Source organism: Vitis vinifera, chromosome 4 (assembly GCF_030704535.1).
Source record: "Vitis vinifera cultivar Pinot Noir 40024 chromosome 4, ASM3070453v1".
Classification (NCBI taxonomy): Eukaryota; Viridiplantae; Streptophyta; class Magnoliopsida; order Vitales; family Vitaceae; genus Vitis; species Vitis vinifera.
The window spans coordinates 24,460,100-24,477,652 of NC_081808.1; the positions used below are offsets into that span (position 1 = coordinate 24,460,100).

At 34.5% G+C, this 17,553-nt stretch overlaps 1 protein-coding gene across 3 annotated transcripts; it reads left to right on the forward strand.

The window, feature by feature from the left end:
- Positions 1–1,619: 1,619 nt before the first annotated feature.
- LOC100257418 (protein trichome berefringence-like 7) lies at positions 1,620–16,491 on the forward strand. 3 transcript variants are annotated; one of them, XM_010651085.3, is made up of 4 exons: positions 1,620–3,016; positions 9,385–9,543; positions 9,972–10,282; positions 16,046–16,491. In XM_010651085.3, exons 1-3 carry the CDS (start codon positions 2,223–2,225, stop codon positions 10,267–10,269), a joined length of 1,251 nt encoding a protein of 416 aa, XP_010649387.1. In that variant the 5' UTR covers positions 1,620–2,222; the 3' UTR covers positions 10,270–10,282; positions 16,046–16,491. The 3 variants fall into 3 exon arrangements, with proteins under 3 accessions (XP_010649387.1, XP_002275060.3, XP_019074732.1); XM_002275024.5 differs by having other exon boundaries at positions 1,621–3,016; positions 16,051–16,491; XM_019219187.2 differs by having other exon boundaries at positions 1,621–3,016; positions 16,457–16,491.
- Positions 16,492–17,553: the final 1,062 nt, after the last annotated feature.

Sequence of the window (17,553 nt, forward strand, 5' to 3'; positions counted from 1 at the left end):
ATAATTAGTTTTTATCTTATTGCATTATACAAATTTAGTAATAAAGAAAACAAAATTTATATCTCTAACCATTCAAGTATTAACAAAAATTGAAAATACCTATAAGCCAAAATGAATACTACAATTTGCAATCAATTAAATAAAGTATCAAAATAGAGTCAATGAGAGAGAGAAGTGTTGCATGAGAGAAAGACAAAAAAGTGATGAAAGCAAGAAAGATATCATTGAGGAAGACAAATGAGTAAGAGAGGAAGAAAGAAGAGGACATGCAAGGAGCAAGTAGAGAAAATGGGAGGACGAAGAAAATGGATGAGAGAGGGAGAGGGGCAAAATAAGGAAAAAAAATATATTTAATACTAATGCTAATCAACAAGGCCTAACATGGAAGTACAATATGGCATTATTAGTGTGGAAAAAAGGTTTTATTTGAAACCTAATGTGTTTTTTTTACTTAATTTTAAATAAAGATTAAAACAAAATACTGGTTAATAATATTAAGTATTAGGTTATTGTTTTTATAATATTTTATTTTTATTAAATATTAAAAAATAAAAAAAATTAATATATTAGTTTTTATTTAGAAAAAGTCAAATATTTCGACTTTTTCTATTCAACCAAAAATTTACAGTAAGTCATGAAAAAAATAGAAAAATAAATAACTTAGAGTTTGAAAGCAAATTATTTTTAATAAAAAGTCACAAAAAATAAATACCCTCTTAGAGTTTAATTTAATTATTTTATTATTATTATTATTTATATTTTTCTGTGTTCTAAACCATCTATCTGTCCATGTGATAAACCTACTAACTCATGTTTCTTGTGCTTAAACTTGAAAAGACTTGCGAACAAAACAAATTTAAATTTTAATAATAAAATATTAAGTTGAAGTGCATTCGGCAAAAAATAATTGAAAGGAGGTGAAATGCATTTGAATATTGTAATTATATCTAGATGCAAAAGTGATGATCACTTCTCTAATATGATGGATAACAAGGCTGATTTACATATACAAAAGTGATCATTACAACTTTTTACCTTAGCTAGGTATCATTAAAGTGACTAAGGAAGTCATTCTATAAGTTGGATTTCTAACTACATAGTGGATGATTCGCATTCTCAAAGGGGGAAGAAGCAAAAAAAAGATCAAAAGATAATCATTTCATTATGATTCATTATTAAAGGTAGCTTTATATCTAAATGAAATTTAATAAGATTTTAATGAAGAAATGATTTCAATTTTGTTGAGCAAATTTGAATATTCAAGTGGGTGATCTCATCATTTCAGGATTGGTTGGGATAGTTGGGTTGTGCCTTTCAACCTTTTTTTTTTTCTTTTTCTTTTTTGGGACCAGTAAAAAAAATTAAAAATTAAAAGTAAAAGTAAGATTAAGAGGGGAAAAAAAACTTCTACAAACTCAACAAAATTAAAATTAAAATTTAAAATTCCGTAAATATACAGAAAATTCCATTCTTTAAAGTAGTGGAGAAATTATTAGCTGCTTGAGAAGTTAAATATCATTTATTTTGGACCAAACTAGAACACCCTTGCCTCATAATTACACAAAATGCCATTGAGCTGGAAACTTACAAAATTGGCCTCCTTTATGACCAACTCCCTTTGGCTTTCTGTTTCTTTTTTCATGTGCTGCTTTCAACCACCTCCAACTCCGATCTCCACCATTTCAAGCCGAACCCCATTCTCCAAAGCCCTCAACCCTTCGCTTCTCTTTATTCATCTCTGCCTCTGCAATCCTCGAAGAATCAATGGTAGATTCCCTTAATCTCTGCGCAGCCCAATTTGCTACTATCTCATAGTTTGACTTGTTCTGTTATTTGATAAAGATTCTGGGAATCTATTGCATTTGGGTGTGTTTTTCTTAAGATTTGTAGCGTACCCATTTGGTTTACACGGCAGTTCTCTGATGGGTTTTGATTAAAAAATGGGTTTGAGCTTGAATTTTTGAGTTCCTGATACAGGATATAAAGATTGTAGAGGTTCTTTTTGTTAAATGTCTTTACCCTTGAAACATACCAGAGAAATGTATTTTTCTGTGGCTTGAGAGTGTTGGTTCGATTCTGGAGACTCAATGTTTACTGTTCATTTGAACTGATTTTGATATAGTAATGGTTGGGAAGGTGGTTTCTGGGTTGGTTGTTTAATGGGTTTGATTAGAAATTTTTTTCGCTATGGGCACTGATTTTGTTGAATCCTGGTGGTATGGATGTTTGAGATGATGGATAGTTTCAACAGGACCGCATCATTCAACCGCAGGGCATCGAGTTTTAGTAGCCCAAGAGTTCACCGAAGGAGATGGGGTCGGCCACCCTTTCTAGTTTTCATTGGGTTTCTGGTATTCTGTTTCTTTAAAATCATTGCTTCTGGATACATAAATGCCTCACCAGGTTCTAACCAGGGCTTTGATGGATATAGCATTTCCAATTTCAATGGTTCTGTGGGTGTTTGCAATGTTTTTGAAGGCAATTGGGTCCAAGATAATAGTTACCCATTGTACAATGCTTCTGAATGTCCTTTTGTGGAACAGGGATTCAATTGCTTGGGAAATGGGCGAATGGACAGAGATTATCTTAAATGGAGGTGGAAGCCCCGGAATTGTGATATTCCAAGGTTTAATGTGCAGAATGTATTGGAACGACTCAGAGGGAAAAGGGTTGTTTTTGTGGGGGATTCAATGAGTAGAACACAGTGGGAGTCTTTGATATGTTTTCTAATGACTGGGGTGGAGGATAAGAAGGGTGTTTATGAAGTTAATGGGAATAACATAACGAAACGGATTAGATTTTTAGGTGTACGGTTCAGTTCATTTAACTTCACGGTTGAGTTCTTCCGCTCAGTTTTCTTGGTACAGCATGGCTGGGGTCCCAAAAATGTACCAAAGAGGGTCAGGTCAACACTTAAATTGGACAAATTGGATAATATTAGCAGGGAGTGGATTAATTCAGATGTTCTTATTTTCAACACAGGACAATGGTGGGTGCCAGGGAAGCTTTTTGAAACGTGAGTTCTTGTCCTTGCAACTGAATTTTTATCGTAAACCATGGTTTCTTTAGTATGAATTGCTTGCATAGTCAGCTTTTCCTCCTCATGAATGTTTTTTCATGGACAAAATGCAATCTAGCTCTGTTGATTTTATAATACAGTTTTCCTTCATGCTTTATAATCAACACTGATTTGATTTTATTTGTTCAAACTACTTCTTTTATTAGTTACCACCTTCCTTAAGCTTAGTTCCTTTATCATATGTTAACTTTTCTTCTTTAAGTGGTATTATTATCTCCATTCTCTCTGTTGCAAAATTTCACTAATAATTTGTCATAATCTTTCTCTAGGAAATTTGGTGTATACTAATACCAGAAGGAATTTCACATACCAATCTCTAAGATGGACCATTTACCAAATTTTCTGTTTTTTTTTTCTTCTTTCCAAAAACATACAGGATATTTAACTGGATAAGTAATCATGTAAAAGAAGTTCTATTAGTGCCCTTCCCCTAGCCATTGCCACCCTCTTTTTCTGCCTTATTTCTCTTCTCTAAAAAGGCTAATAAAAACTAGTGTAGTTTGGACTAATTAATTTGTATCTGAATGTGACTTGTGGGCAGTAGGTATAGAAGAAGCAAACAACCATGAATGAAACCCTTCTTGGGTGGATTTAAAATTTAATATAATTTTACTAATTAATTCATACAAACATATGCTTTGTGTATGCCACAATGTTGGTACAGAAGAAAGAAGCACCCACAAATGGAACCCTTACTAGGGTGAAAAGAAAACATGGCATGTCATTTTACATGAAACATATAATCCACATTGATAGGAGATAAAAGTGGCTTTCTAGGTACTTTTCCATCATATTGTCACTTCTGCCTGCTTGGATTCTGATTCACCAGTGAGACTTTAGCGGAATCACCTTTTCTCCAGTTAGATTATTCCATTTAATGAAATGCTTGTCCTAGTCTGTAACCACCATTTCAGGCTTATTACATAAAAAAGGAAAGTAGTGTGCCATGTGGCCAATGTTTCCCACAATTAGCTCGAAATCCTGGAGGAAGGGGTTGTGGTTGATAGAAGGCCAAAAAGCTTATGATTGCACCTCACGTACATGAATTTTCAAATTTTGCAAGCACCTGTATCAGAGTGAGTTGATTCAAGTTAAAAATAGTAAAAAGAAAAATGAAGGCCAAAAGAAACATGAATCAAGGTGGTGAGAAAAAACATGATTATTGAGGATTTAATGAAGTATAGAACCCTTGATAGAGCTAAATGGTGAAATAGTATTCATGCTGCCAACCCCAAGTAGTTAGGATTGAGGCTTTGATGTGTCAAACCATACCCAAAAATTTATCTGAGCCTCTCAATCCATCAGCAGTTATATTAGTGGATCCTTCATTCGATACATATGGTTTAACAGAGGATGTATACAAGGTTATGCCTCTTGGTGTTTTCTTTTAATATATATCATACTACTTTCTTTTAAAAGAAATGGTTTAACAAATTGTATATGATGCAGGAGAGGATTCAGGACTTTCAGAAATGGAGTCCATTAAGAATAAAGTGTACTGTAGGAATGGTAGAATATGTAGTAGGGTACAAATTGTAAAATGGTATAAAAGCTTACTAAAGAAACGGGTGGAAAGAAAGGAAGGTTGATATATGAAATGGATGTACTAGGAGAAATTAATAAAAGGAATCACACTTTCGAAGAGCTTTACATTATTGGCTTGATGTACATTGGTGGCTCATATCCATACATATTAAGCTTTCAGGGCAAGTAGTTGTTTAACATGGTACCAAAATTCTAATCTCTCCATCTATTTATTTCCCATTTGTTTTTTGAGAATTCAACACAGTTTCATTTACCTCTTCACATGTGGGTTAGGCTGCGCATGAGGGGATTGTCAGCTTGATATATATTGCTGTCCCATCCTCTGGCTATTTGAGCTTCTAGGGAAAGTGGTAGGTTAAAATACATCATACCAAATAAAAGAAACTTTGATTTAATTAAACATGTTCTACCCTGAACCTTTTTACTTCCTGTCATAGTGGAGGTTACTTCAGAGGAAAATGTCTATTCCTTGAATAATTGTCTCTTGTACATGAATAACTATCTAAGTTATTACTTTCTGTTTAGTAGAATTAACTATCTTATGTCTCATCAAAGGAACTATTTAATTAACTTTTAAGGAATATATTATTTTGGGAGGAAGAAAATACTTCACTAATAATTGAAGTAATTACTTTACATTTAACAAAACTAAAATATGTGGTTTTTAGACCTTGGGGCTTGTTTTATTTTCTTTTTTCTTTTTTCAACCATTCTCTTTTTGTAGGATTCTAATGATTAATTGCCTTCAATATGGCCCTAAATGGAGCTTAATGGAGCTCCCATATGGATGTTGATGATCAATATGATTTTCTATATGGTTGTTAACTTTATATTTTATGGACTCATGGTTGTTAACGTGTGTTTTCAGCATGCCTAGGCTTAAGGTGTAGTTGTGGCACCTTTAGGGATGACAACAAGATGGGTTCGGAATAGGTCACCCTTATCCCCACCGCATCCCATTTATTTATATCTATTTTCATCCCTGTCCAAAAAATTTTTAAAAAAATTATTAAATGGAGTGGGGCATGTATAGGAAATTTCCATACCCACGCTCCCCTACATCACCCCATTTAAATTTTTTTAATTTTAAATCACATTAAAAAATAAATATAATTTATAAATAAGTAAATATTATAAATTTTTTATAATATATTTTTATAAAAAGTAATTTATTTATTTATATATGTTTAAAAAAGTGAAAAAGTATATATATATATATATATATAATTAAAATTTTTCACTCAACCCGACTTGGGTTTTAAAAAATCTTGAACCTTCCCCTAACCCATTTATTCACATTCCAAATCCATCTTATTAGGGAAGCATAGCGGGTACCCAAAAAAAACCCACCTTATTGCTATCCCTAGGCACCTTGCTTTGCCTGAAGTGGGATGCCTCCACTCACGCGCCTCAATTGGCTTGTGGCATGCTAAAGGCATGCTCACCTTTTTTTTTTAAACAAAAACCAAGGCAAAACGACGTCGTTTTGTTCTTTAAGAAAAGGGAAATTGAATAGGGGCAAGCAATGTTTTTTTCCTCTTTTCTTAAAGCTGAGAGCAAAATACAATTGTTTTGTACCTACTTTTAACCCCGATCTGTGCTCGAGTTAACAATCTTTTGTCTCATCAAAATAACTATTTAGTTAACTTGTAAGGAAATATATTATTCTGGAGTGAGTAATTACTTTCACTGGCAATTGAAGTAATTATTTTACATCTAAGAAATGTAAAATATTGAGTTTTAGGCCTTGGGGTTAGATTTTTTTTCCCATTCTCGTTTTGTAGGATTTTAAGGCTTGCTTGCTTTCAATATGTCCCTAAATGGAGCCTAATGGACTTCCCATATGGTTGCTGATGAGAAATACATCTTTTTTTGGTAAAACATTTATAGCCCATAGTGAGGTCTTCACAAAATATATCTCTACAATGAAAACCTTATTTTATGGGGCCATAGTTGTTATAAGTTTGCTGTCAGCACAGCTAGGTTCAAGTTGCAGCCGTGGCACCTTGCTTGGCCTCAAGTGGGGTGCCTTCTTTCAGGCACTTCAATAGGTGTATGGTGAGCTAAAGGGACACCTCATCTTTTTTTTCTTTTGCAAAGCAAAAAACAGGGGCAAAAGGCCATCGTCTTGTCTTTTAAAGGAAAAAAGGAAAATGAACAGCGGCAAACGACGTCATTTTGCCCTTTTAAGAATTAGAAGAAAAAACCACGTTGTTTTGTCTCTGCTTTTTCCCCCAAAATCCAGTAGAATTAACAATCTTATGTCTCATCAAAGTACCTATTCAATTAACTTGTTAGGAAATATATTATTTTGGGAAGAACCTATTTCTTCACTGACAATCGAAGTAATTATTTTACTTCTAACCAAAGTAAAATATGGTGTTTCTTGGCCTTGGTGCTAGATTTCATTTTATTTTTAACCATTCTCCTTTTGTATGATTTTAAGGCTTGATTGCTTTCAATATGGCCCTAAATGAGCTTAATCAAGCTTTCATGTGGATGCTGATTCCATGGTGAGGTCTTTGCAAAATAAATATCTACAATAAGAAACTTCATATTTTGTGGGGTCATAGTTTGTTAAAGTGTGCTTTCAGCATGGCTAGGCTCAAGGTGTACAGCATGCTTAAGGCATGCCTCGCCTTTCTTTCTTTTTTTTTCCAAAACAAATTAAGGGGCAAAATGACATCGTTTTATCCTTTAAAAAACAAAAAGGGATTCAAACAAGGGCAAACGATGTCATTTTGCCCTTTTATTACAGCAGAAGAAAAAAATGGTGTTGTTTTGTCCCTGCTTTTTAACCCCAAAATCCAACCCACACTCCCCTACTTTTGAATCTAATAGCTTTTTCAAGGCTTATTTCATTGTCCCTGCTTTCAATTAATTTGTTTCACATAATTATAATGCTATTTTCCTCTGAGAAAAATATCTACAAGATGACAAATGATCCTGCTTGGCCAGCCAAATGCTGAAGTGCTGTCCCTTCTGGTCTAGAATATTATTAGGTAGGATTCTGAAGATGACATCAACACCTATTATGTTGGCACATTTCCCTACTTTTGATTCTGCTAATCAATAATATGTTACTGGAATCACCCTTCCAGGAGGTAGTACTCACCTTCAATAGAATGATCATCCTTCCACGTATCCAATTTTACAAACCATTTGAAAGGAATGGCAGATAGTTTGCCTTGTTTCCATAAACTACCTGAACTTCACTGTCCATGGAGCACAAGTGTTGGCTGTCCTGTTGTTCTATTATGCTAGTGAGCACACATAATCTTACTATATCATTGAATCCTGAGCGGAAGCTTGTACTTAACAAACCTGTCATAAACTTCATTGCACAGGTTTGTTTGACGGAAACAAGAGTACTAAGTTCTTCCAAAAATTGGCAATGCTCATAGGTGTGGGCAACCTCATTATTAGCCTTAAGGTGGATGGGGATATATAGCATCTCCCAAAGTTCTTTAATTCTAGATGCTTTGAGAACATGAGACACCCTCATGGCGCATCTTGTCTTGCAAATCTGTGGACAAATGGCACCTTCTTGTTGCTTAGGAGAATAGTAAGTGTAAACAGCAGTCTAAACCATGGATTCACCAACCCTCATAGGGCTGCACATCATCCTCATTGTTGACCAACACTTAGCCATCTAAAGCTTAATTCCATTGGCTGACACATGAATAATTCTGAGTGTGGAGGTATCCTAAATTTTGTCAAGAAAATAAGCATTTGACAATTATTATGTGGCCTGGTCAAAAACAAGTTCCAGCGTACAAGGTCAGAAATATATAGGATTCTTACTCTTTTTCTGTTTTCTAGGGTCCTTGAAGTCCAAAAAATTTACCTATGATCCTGTCAATGTAAAACAGTAAGGGTCTTTGAAGACATGGATCTCCATATCCTGATTTTGCTTTTCAATGTAGTAATCCACACTTTTTCTAGTACTTAGTCGATATCTAATTTTCTGGCCATAGTACAGATTGAGCTTAAATCACGGGCTTCATCTTTCCTCAGCCCTTTTCTTTGTAGCCCTTTTGATTAGATCTTCTGGTGGTGATAGTGTGCAACCATTACAATGTGGGCACTACATGGACAAAATTCTTTCCACCCACCTGTAATCAAACTTTTGACTCCTCTGTGTGTGTTTGTGTGTGGATGATTCTATGGGCAGAACCTCTAGTTATTCGCTACTGAGACTTATAATTTTCATTAGTTTTGAATTAAATATTTAGTTAATTTTGAAGTCTATTTGGAGCAGATTTTCATTCTTCAAAGGACTATTTATAGGCCTCTGAAAGGGGAAAAAGATAGAAAAAGAGGGAGAGAGAGAGAGATAACCATGCATTTATGGATAGCAAGTCTGTATAAATGCATTGAAGAGTGATAACCTCCATGTTTGTTTCATTCTGAGGGTTTCATCTTCTTTTACAACCACCTTATAAAGTTCTTGCACACCATATACTTCTGTGAAGTTCAATCACATACAATTGATATCATGTGATTGTAAAATGGTTGGCAATAAAACTTTGGATATATGGCTGTCACTGTTAGCCTTTATTATTTTTATACTTATTATGTTTTGTATGTGCTGTCTGCACATGTCATCTTCAACATAGTAATGGATTTGGAACCTGCATCTTTAGATGACATGGTAATGGATTTGGAACCTGCATCTTTTTTAGAATTTTCCCACAATGCATTATCTGTACATCTTCCTATTATGCTTGAAAATTTATCCTCAATTGTATTCTGGACAGGGGTTGCTATTTCCAGGTTGGAGGTTCATTGAGGCTTGGAATGTCAATTCCTGCTGCCTTCAGAATAGCACTGGACACTTGGGCTTCATGGATTGAGACCACAATTGACACCAGAAGAACACAGGTCTTCTTTCGGACATTTGAGCCATCACACTGGGGGTACTCTTCTTGTATTTAGTTTTTATATTGGATATGTTACTGGTACCATAATTCTCGGTAAATGAAACATATTTAATTTTTTGGTCCATGGACTTGCTCAGAAAGTAACCAGTTTTTCAGTGCATCACTGATCATAGTTACTCGTTGTAATTAGTCTCATTATCATTTATCATGAATTGCATGTCATCATAAACCCATTACATCTTTTTAATCCATAAAACAGGTGTTAAGGCATTCTACATTATGTTGATTTATGAAGATTTCTAAATACTAGTGGCTGCAATCAAACATATTTTTACAACTATTTTTTAATCCATGTATTTATGTTAGTTTAATTTGTTCCATTCTTTCCGATTCTTGTTGAATCCACTTTAAGCTACAAAATTGCTCCTCAACATGACTAGTAATGGTGTTTGTTTCTGCATCAGCAATGAAACTCATAGACATTGTAATGTAACACTGCACCCTATGTCAGACACCAAAGGGACGGACAGAAGCCTATTTTCAGATACCATATTGGAGGTGGTAAAGAATATGACTGTTCCTGTGACTGTTCTGCATGTGACTTCCATGTCAGCTTTCCGGAGTGATGCACATGTGGGTACTTGGAGTGATGGTCAACCTGTGTCTGATTGTAGCCACTGGTGTCTGCCTGGAGTTCCTGATGTGTGGAACGAGATTTTCCTCTCATATATGCTTACTAACCATAGACTTTCTCTCAGATGAATGGAGCCATAAAGTAAGTTTTCTTTTCTGATTTTTTTTTTTTTTTTTTGCTTTTTCTTGACTAGGCTGCATCCTGTTATAATTTATGTGCCCCATTACAATGCACAAGAACAAAATTGTGCAACATGATAAAAGTATGATGTTAGATTTGTACCATAGCCTAGAGTCTGGTGATAACTTATGTGGAGAAAAATTGTATTTCTCATTCATGTTTTAAAAGTATACAACCTTAGAATTATATACAACAACAAAAAAGAAAAATGAAGGAAATAATTGGAAACTATCCTATTAAAGATCCCTACAAATTAAGGATTATATACACAAATATATATTACAGTTGTAATATACTGCTGTGGAAGATATACAGTTGTAATAATCTTCATATACAGTTGTGTATCTTCCACAACTATATATGCAGTTGTAATATACAGATGTGGAAGATATACAATTGTAATAAGCTTCATATATAGTTGTGTATGCAGCTATAATAATCTTCATATATAGCTATGTATACAATTGTAATAATATTCAACACTCCCCCTCAAGTTGGTGAATAGATATTATTCATTCCCAACTTGATAATGATTTCTTGACTTCCAATGGACACATATGGAGTGTGGATTAAGCCACTATCTAACTTTTTTTTAATAAAATATTTGTCTACTTCCATATGCTTGATTATGTCATGTTGCACCAGGTTCTGTGCAATGTTGATGGCTGACTTATTGTCACAATAAAGTCTCATTGGTGTCTCCCACTTAATCTTCAAGTCCTCCAAGATAATCTTGAGCCAAACAACTCACAGATTAATTGGGCCATTGCATGAAGCTCTACTTTTGTACTAGATCTTGGAACAATATTCTATTTCTTACTCCTCCAAGTTACCAAGTTCCCTTAAAAAAAAGTGTAATATCCTATAGTGGACCTTCAAGCAACAACTGATCCTACATAATCTACATCAATATAGGCCTCCATTGATAGCTCAGTGTTTTTCTTAAACAAAATTCCTTTCCCTAGAGTTGATTTCAAGTAGTGTAGGATTATGTATATAGCCCATAAATAAACTACCTTTGGACTATGCATAAATTGACTCACTAGGCTGACTGCATAAGCTATGTCCGGTCATGTATGTGAGAGGTAAATCAGCCTGCCAACCAATCTTTGGTACATACCCTTGTTTATGGTTGCATCCTCACTTGCTTCTCCAAGCTTATGATTCAGATCAATAGGCATGTTAGCCGGTTTACATGTTTTTCCTATCTCTTGCAATAAGTTAAGAACATACTTCTACTAGGAGACAAAAATTCCCTTGTTTGAGTAAGCCACATCAATTCCCAAGAAATACTTTAGTCTTCTAAGCTCCTTTATTTCAAACTCTTTTGGTAAGCACCGCTTCAATGCTTCTCTTTCTTTAAGATCATTTTCATTCACTATTATATCATCCACGTAAACCAGTAGGGTAATTACTCCCCTTGAGGTCGAGTGTTTAACAAATAAGGTTTAGTCACTGTGGCTTTGTTTGTAGCCAATAGTTATCATGACTTTGACAAATCTTCCAAACCAAGCCTGTGGAAATTGTTTTAACCCATACAAAGCTTTCTTCAATTTACATACTTTTTTTCCTTTCAAGTGCATATTAAAACCAAGTGAAAGATCCATATAAATTTCCTCTTTGAGCTCTCCATGTAAGAACACATTTTTCACATCAAATTGTTGTAATTCCCAATCAAATTGGGCAGCCAAAGAGAGTAAAACTCTCAAAGTGTTCATCTTGACTACTGGTGTGAAAGTCTCTTGGTAATCTACTCCATATGTCTAAGTATTAACATTTGGCAACGAGCCTAGCTTTGTATCTCTCAAGGGAACCATCCACCTTGTATTTTACTGTGAACACTCACTTGCATCATGCTAGACTCTTCTCTCTTGATAACCCAACCACATCCCAAGTCCCATTCCTTTCAAGTGCTTCCATCTCAACCCTCATGGCTTGTTTCCACTCCTTACCATTTAGTGTCTTGGATAAGGTCTTAGGTATGGCTATGGTGTTTAGGCTAGTGAGAAAATTTCTATGAGATGATGACAATCTTTCATAGGACACAAAATGGGAAAGTGGACATAAAGGGTGTTGAGTACATATTCTTGCGCCTTTTTTAACTGCAATGGGCAAATTTAGATCACTCATATCAACAAAATCAAGGGAAATCTTAGGAGAAGATGGATCATTTACCTCATAGGATTTGGTTAGTTCTGACTCTTAGACCTACATATGTTCAATGATGGTTGCTTTCTTCCTTGAGCAAACCAAAATTGGCCTTGTAGAATTGGGAACTTGTTTCCCTGAAGGTGGACTTGTCGATTCAGGAATTTGTGAGAGCTGAGACATAGATGATTGTGATTGTGAGGGTTTAGACACAAATTGGGGTAAGTTAAGTAAGAACAAATCTCTTGTATCTAAATCTTCCATGAATGATGTCTCTCCTGAAGATAAGGATGATTGAAGTAGCTTTCATATTCAATAAAGGATACATCAAAAGGGACATAAAATTGTCAAGTGGGTGGATGATAATATTTGTAACCTTTTTTAGTAGATGAATACCCCACAAAAATGCACTTAATTGCTCTTGTATTTAGTTTCCCTCTATTATGAGCGTGGACATGGACAAAAGAAAGACAACAAAAAACCTTTGGAACAAGACCTAGATGTTGTAAAGTTTAGGAAGTATTTTGAAAAAAAATCCATTGGATTTTTGAACCCCAAAACTTTAGATGGCAATCGATTTATAAGATGAGCATTAGTAAGTACTGCTTCCCCCCAATATAATATAGGAACATTTTTCTTGAACAAAAAAGTTCTTGTAATAGTAAGAAGATGACCATTTTTTCTTTCAACAACCCTCTTTTGTTGGGGAGTACTAGCGCAAGAAGATTTATGGATAATAACTTCTTTTTTAAAATGAGGAGATAGGACTTGATTGAAGTAATCTTTTGCATTATTAGACCTAAACTTTTTTATTCCCACTCTAAAATGAGCTTTGACCATTTTGTGAAAATTGGGAAATACAATACTAACATCCGTTTTTTGTTTGAGAAGAAATACCCAAGTTACTCAAGTGCAATCATCTATAAATCAAACAAACCATCTAGAGCTTGAAAAATTAAGAATTGTGGCCAGACCCCAAATATAACTGTGAACTAACACAAAAGAAATTGAAACTCTTTTGTTACTTATTGGAAAAGAAACACGATGATGCTTTACAAGTTCACAAACACCATAATGTAATTTTGGTACATTAATTCCCTTGAATAATAAAGGAAACATAATTTTAAGAACACTAAATGACAAATGTCCAAGACAATGATGATGAAGTCATATCTTATCTTTTGTTGTGGATGGGATTTCATAAAGGAATGATAAGGGTACCTAGTTCTCAATCCTATTTTGACCAAATGGTAACTCAAGATAGTAAAGTTTGTCCTTTTCCCTAGCATGTCCAATTGTTTACCCCATACCCTATTCCTAAAATACACAATGAGAAGGATAAAAAATCACATGACAATTTAGCTCTTTGGTAAGTCAATAAATGGAAACAAGATTGGTGGAAAGCTTAGGTACATATAACACATTCTTCAAAACTATGGATTTATTCAAGTGAACTTCCCCTTGACCAGCCACAGTGGCTAGAGAGCAATCAACAATGATTATTTTCTTATTACTAGGACATGAGCTATAGGTACTAAACTATTGTGAGGAATGAGTCATATGATCTGTAGTTCCCTAGTTGATGACCTAAGAGCCTAGGAAAGACATATCCGATACACTAGAAGTAAGAGAAGGAGAATACTTATTTGACTGAGTGAGAGAGTAAGCACCACTAGGACTCTCAAGGGTTCCTAAGAGATTCTTTAATTTCTCAAACTTTTCCTTGTTAAGCTCAATATGTTCATTGCCATCAAAATTCACCCTCTCTTGTAAAGGGTTTTCATTGATCTGAGAGTTGATGAAGTGCGTCTAAATTATCTACTATCCACCTTTGAAACCTTGTTGTCCACTCTTGAAACCCCAATCTTTATTGAAAGTTTGAGGCTTTCCATAGAGTTTTCTACACTGGTCCCTTGTGTGTCTCAGCCTCTTGCAGTACATACACCAAATAGTGTCCTTGTTCATTGTGCTGGACGAATATGCCATTGATGGAGGATTCACACTATCGTAGTTGACAACAATCTTAGACATGGTGGGCAGAATTCAGAAATAATTTTAGAGAAAAATATAGCAGAGTGCCTTTGAAATCACAATGAAGGCCATTAAATTGGGGTTCCAAAAAACAGAGGAAAATGGGTAGTACAACTCAGCAATGAAGACCAAAAAGAAAAATCCCAAGGAGCCTAATTCAGCTCTGATACCATGTGGGGAAAAATTGTATTTCTCATTCATGTTTTAAGAGTGTACAACCCTAGAATTATATACAAACAACAAAAAGAAAGAATAAAGAAAGAATTGGAAACTACCCTATTAAAAATCCCTACAAATCAGGGATTATATACACAAATATACACATATATATTATAGCTGTAATATACAGCTATGAGAGATGTACAGCTAAGTATGCAGTTGTAATAATCTTCATGCACAGTTGTAGTAATCTTCAACTTATGACCATTACAGGGCATACACCATCAGTCTATTCTAACTCATGGAAAAAATAATATTAATTTTTTTACCTTCAATTGTACTAAATTACATTGATTTTTTGTTTCTTTTTTTTTTTTTTTTACCTATTTTTGAGAATAAATATTATTACACAAACACACACACACAAGCAAGGCCAGACCCTCCAATGGGTTCTGGTGAAAACAAAATCAGAGAAGATCCCTAAAATATTTAGATATATAGACATATGCATGTGCATTCAGATGTAAATGTATATATTAAAAGAGGTTGTTCTCTTAATAAGAATAGTTTGCCACATGGTAGTAGAAAATTTAGGATGTCAGAAAATTACATTCGCCTAATTGCCATATGACAATGGCTTTGAACTTTGTTCTCCATTTGTTATGTCCATAGTTATTTAAGCTTTTACCAACCTTTTAGATGAGAAAAAATGAATCCCGATTCTCCTCCACCTTATGTGGGACAAAGTATTTCTATTATTAACTTAATGGCCTTTGTGCTTCTCACAAACTTGACATAAGTTACTTTTGGCCTCTTGTTTTAGCACCTTCAGCTTAGATTTAGGTGGTGTTTGTTTTTTGGCTGAATAGAAAAAGGCAAATATTTTGGCTTTTTCTATTCAGTTAAAAGTAACATATTGACATCATCCAACATAGCTAAAATGAACTTATTATCAATAAGTTCAGTTTAATTATATTAAATGATGACAAAAAGTTACTTTTAGCTGAATAGAAAAAGCCAAAATATTTGGCTTTTTCTTTTCAGCCAAAAAACAAACACCACCTTAGTGGCTCCTTAATAACATGGTCATTGGACTATGTTGCCACAGAAGGGGATGTTAATCAAATCTGCTATCCTCCTTATCTTCTTTTTGTAACCTTTCAGTGCTGCATTAATTTCTACTGTTCTTTTTAGGATGGCTTGATACTTTGGAGTTTATTTTATCTTAATGTAAAAGTAAAGATAATGTAAAACTTTCATAATACTAAGATTGTCCATTTAAATTTGCTGCTTCTGCTTTACCTTTAGCTTCTAGTTAAGGTGAAAAGAAAAATGCCAGTTGAAAGGAAAACTAAAACCACCTTTGATTTTGCTCATTTAACATAGTACAGATTCGAAGAGTGTATACATTCAGGCACTAGTTTGCACCTTAGCAGACAAGCCGCAACATCTCGAGTCCACAGGTGTCAGTGGTTTCAGTTCTGAAGGCAGGGTGATTGAGTACTATATGATGTGGATTGGCGTTTTCTCTCCACAGAAGCACCCAAGAGTATTCTGCAGTTCTTGAGCTAGTACCAAAGCAGTAGAGTTTATAGGGAAATTGTAGAGTTTGATGAAAAACAGTTAGTTCTGTGACACATTTTTTCATTCTTTCTTTCTTTTTCTTTTTCCTTTTTTTTTTTTTTTTAAATTTGTTCATTATCGTGAAGAGGCTGAATTGATGAGAGAAATGTAGCTATCTTTTTGTCCAATTGTGTCTCTGTCCGAGTATAACAATGCAATTTTGGTGCCCCACAGAAGGAATAAAATCAAGATGGAAATTGAACGTTGTACTTGCTGTTTCTTCTGCATTTGGGTTGTTCCTCTGAGATAAAACAATGGTGTCTGGTGAAAATGATGGCTTTTCCATCTGAACATGAGAATTTGATTATTGCATTGTTTCTTTAATTCTTTTCCATACTAAAATGCTGATTAATGACAACACTGTTTTGTAGGAAAGAGGAAAATGGACAGGATGAAAATTCCATAGGAATTTCTCAATATTAGACCAACTCCAAAGATGATTAACATATTCAGATTTTCTGGGCATGGAGCGAATGGTTTGAGACAACCCTCAATTCCATTTTCCATATAGTAAGGTTGCAGTAGAAATATTATTAATCTGAAATGAATGGCCTTAGCTGAAGAGATACCACCTATACTTGGAAAACTGATCACTCTATTTGATCACTACCTCTGTATGATACCCTATGGTACCACCATTTGTTATCTGTGACTGCTAAATTACAGAGCAGTTCTACTACAAAGAGTTAGTAATGAAGTTTTCTGTGATCATTGAGAGCGGCCGGTTGTAATTTTCATTCATTGGCTTCATTTAAAACAATCTACCATCTCTAACACCCAAGCCAATAGGATGAACTTAAAAACTTCACAATCCACATTAGCCAGGAGCACATGGACAAATAAAGTTTCAATCCTCCCATCTAACACCCAAGCCAACAGGATGAACTTAAAAATTTCATAATCCACATTAGCCAGGAGCACATGGACAAATAAAGTTTCAATCCTCCCATAAAAAATGATTTAGTTGTGAGTGAATCGGAAATACTAACAACTACAAGGTTGGTCATGGAAGACATTTGCTTTGAAAACTAGCAGACATGGAACTTTTAGATCACCATTTGAACCCAGTTGTTCAACCTCTAGGATTACCAAAAAAATGGGTAATGATTAAAGAAGATAGTATCTTCTTTTGTCACTTGCAATGAAAGTATAGATATGGTGGACCCATGCATCCCAAATTTATCATTGCAGAAAACAACTGCCAATCTACCCCAACAACACCCATATCATGAGGCATACAGGAACACAAGGGAAGTTGAGAAGTGTTTTTC